At 37.0% G+C, this 2,751-nt stretch overlaps 1 protein-coding gene across 1 annotated transcript in view; it reads right to left on the bottom strand.

Moving 5' to 3' along the window:
• Positions 1–684, bottom strand: part of FOXP2 (forkhead box P2) — a 64,822-nt gene extending 64,138 nt beyond the window's left edge. Inside the window, 1 exon segment of the mRNA XM_009874825.1 lies at positions 544–684. Coding sequence (XP_009873127.1) covers positions 544–663 — 120 coding nt within the window. The 5' untranslated portion in view covers positions 664–684.
• Between the last annotated feature and the right edge of the window lie 2,067 nt (positions 685–2,751).

Here is a 2,751-nt window from a genome sequence, read left to right as displayed (position 1 = left end):
CTGCCAGATTTTGTGCTAAGGGAACAGCAACGTCCTTCTTCTTTTTAGCCTTATCTGGGACAAATTTTTTGGATGTAAAAACAAACAAAATAAAAACCACAAACTTTTTCCCATGATGAAACAAGCTGTTAAGTTCAAATTTCATAACCGCATACCATTTATGTGACTAAAGGGAGCACTACAGTGTTATGAATTTTAAAGCAACAATTATCTACAACTCTATTTGCTCTTCCTTTGGCAAGTCTACAATTAAAATGTGCCTAAGCACCTGAAAATTTAAATATCAATTTGTTCAGTATTTGTAAAGCATCTGCCACTGTTGCTGCTGCTGCTGTTTTTAATATAATATTGAATGTTTCAAAATCATAATTTTACACTTCTGCAATGAAAACAAAAAATTTAAAGACTGAGAAGTTTCACAGTTATTTTCATTTTTTTGGGTGTAGTGAGTGATGCAGTATTACAAAACAAGACCCACAAAATCTGGCTGACACTTGTGTGAATGCCCTGTGCTAAGAGTCCAAAGCAGGTAACCCACATTACCTGCTGCAACATAACTGCTTGCTGCTGCTGGAGAAGTGCTTGAAGCTGCTGCGGAGACAACACTTGCTGCTGGAGAATCTGCTGCATTTGCTGAGGGGTGATCACCTGGGGAGTCATCATGGCCACTGACACAGGCACCTGCACAGGGAAAGAAAGATATCATCATCAAACACGTTTTAGTTCGCCTGCACCACAGCTGTACATCTTTTATTATTTTCTACGAAAGATGGACCATAATTTTTTACATAATATTTATCACTGCAAAGTTCCAGTTTCAGTCAGAATCTGTTATTTTAAGACCACAGGACTGTGGCACTCTATTTCCAGAGGCATCAGATTCGATCAGACTCAAGCTTCATGTTTCGCATCTCTTACGTATTCCTGCAAGAAATTTAAGCATTGGCTAGTATAAATGTGTATTTAAAAATAAATGATCACATGGCAGGGCTCTCAACACTTCATAATCAATCATCTTATCAAGTGTCATAATGTTACAAATAGAAAAATCTATTAAGACTGTTTCAAAATATATGATTAAAACAGAGAGCAAAATAAGTATCTTAAAGCAATAAATGTTTTATACAATAAAGACACTTAGCCTAGAAAAATATTTGTGTAACACATAACTTCAGTCTAAGAAAACCTCCTTGCTTGGCTAGTTGTTTAAGGAACTCTGATTTATATAGAAATAAAAATGCCACAGAGCATCAGAGTACAGTAGGGTCGCCACATCAGTCACCCGGTCTCTGCAGAGAGAAAGGTGTTCTCAGTCATTTCTAACTGAAACCTGAAAGTTGGGAAACCTTGTCATGAGATTATTGGTTTGTCGTCTAAACTACACGAATGCATTTTTGTGGGGGTGTGGCTTTGGACACGGCTTTCTCCTCTGTTTGTGACACTGAGATGAAGTTCCTATATATGCACCTCCATATATGCTCTCAGGAATATACATATGAGTGGGGAAGACACAGCAAGTATGTGTCACTGTATATATAAGAGAGCAAAAAACCCTAGAAGAGCCTGAGGTCTGTGCCAAGCCGCTGCAGCAGACCCACTGTGTGAAAGCCCTGCTCCAGCTAACCAGTGCAGAGTTGCACAGCTGTCAGCAGGCCAAGTTTTCCACCCACGAAAAAGCAGCCACTCACTTGTCTAGCAAAATTCAAATGTTTTTTCTGTATACAATAGCAAGTTAGTATATAAATACTGCTTTCTGAGATGTTTGTAAGACATTCCAATCCTCTGTAAATCAGCAGAATTAATATTATTAATAAATCAAAAACATATCTTAAGAGGAAAAGCTTTTCTATTATTTCTATTACTTGAATCTAGCCCAAAAGACTTAGAGGAAGAAAGAAATACAACTCTGTGAAGTTTACTTTTAAAAGAAATTACTTCATCTAGTATTACAGAGAACACCAGTGTCCACACAATTCATCACAGAATAAATTACAGTCTTAGAATATTGACTAATTAAGAGTCTGAAACTAAATGTACCAGCCATTACTAAAAAGTCTGATAATCTTTTGCAAACAACAGATGAATTTTAAGAAAAAATATTCTTCAGGTCTTACTCTAAAATGCAAGTGGCAAAGACAAACCAGACTTCCACTAAGAATCAGACACTTAGAGGGAGGAATTTCATCTCAGCTATCACTGGACTCCTTCTATAGGCAAGAAAATAAGGAAATCCCAAGAAAAGTTTACCTGATCTAGTTTTAGCATGGGGCTAATCCTTCAGTGTAGACTCACTTTAAGCAGATACCTAACTTTCAGATGATTAATGTTGGTTTTTACACCTTGTGACACCTAAAAGTTTTGTAGCATTGGAAACACCAAATCTCCATGCTATAATGTTTTATTCTAAGTCTACCTGGTCATAAGGGCACGGTAAAGTTAATTTCACAACTTTGGGATGCATGAGCAAAGTGTAACATTCACTGACTAGAGGCAGAAGTCAGCAACAATTTCCTCTGTTTACCTGAGTAAACTTGCTTTCTTGTAGCAATTCTTCCTCAGTGATGCTATACAACTACGACGTCACAGAGAAGTGACAAGACAGAGAGAAGATGGGCACCTTCCCAATTAAACCATTACCTTTAATCTTTAAACTTTGCAAGAATTTTCCTAACATGTTTACACTTTTGCCAGGAGGAATTCTGTTAATTTCTGTAATATCTGAATATCTGCTCTGAAATTCCCTGACTGTGT

The sequence above is a fragment of the Apaloderma vittatum genome, unplaced genomic scaffold, assembly GCF_000703405.1.
Source record: "Apaloderma vittatum isolate BGI_N311 unplaced genomic scaffold, ASM70340v1 scaffold19508, whole genome shotgun sequence".
NCBI classification, from domain to species: Eukaryota; Metazoa; Chordata; class Aves; order Trogoniformes; family Trogonidae; genus Apaloderma; species Apaloderma vittatum.
This window is presented reverse-complemented; position numbering and strand designations above follow the sequence as displayed.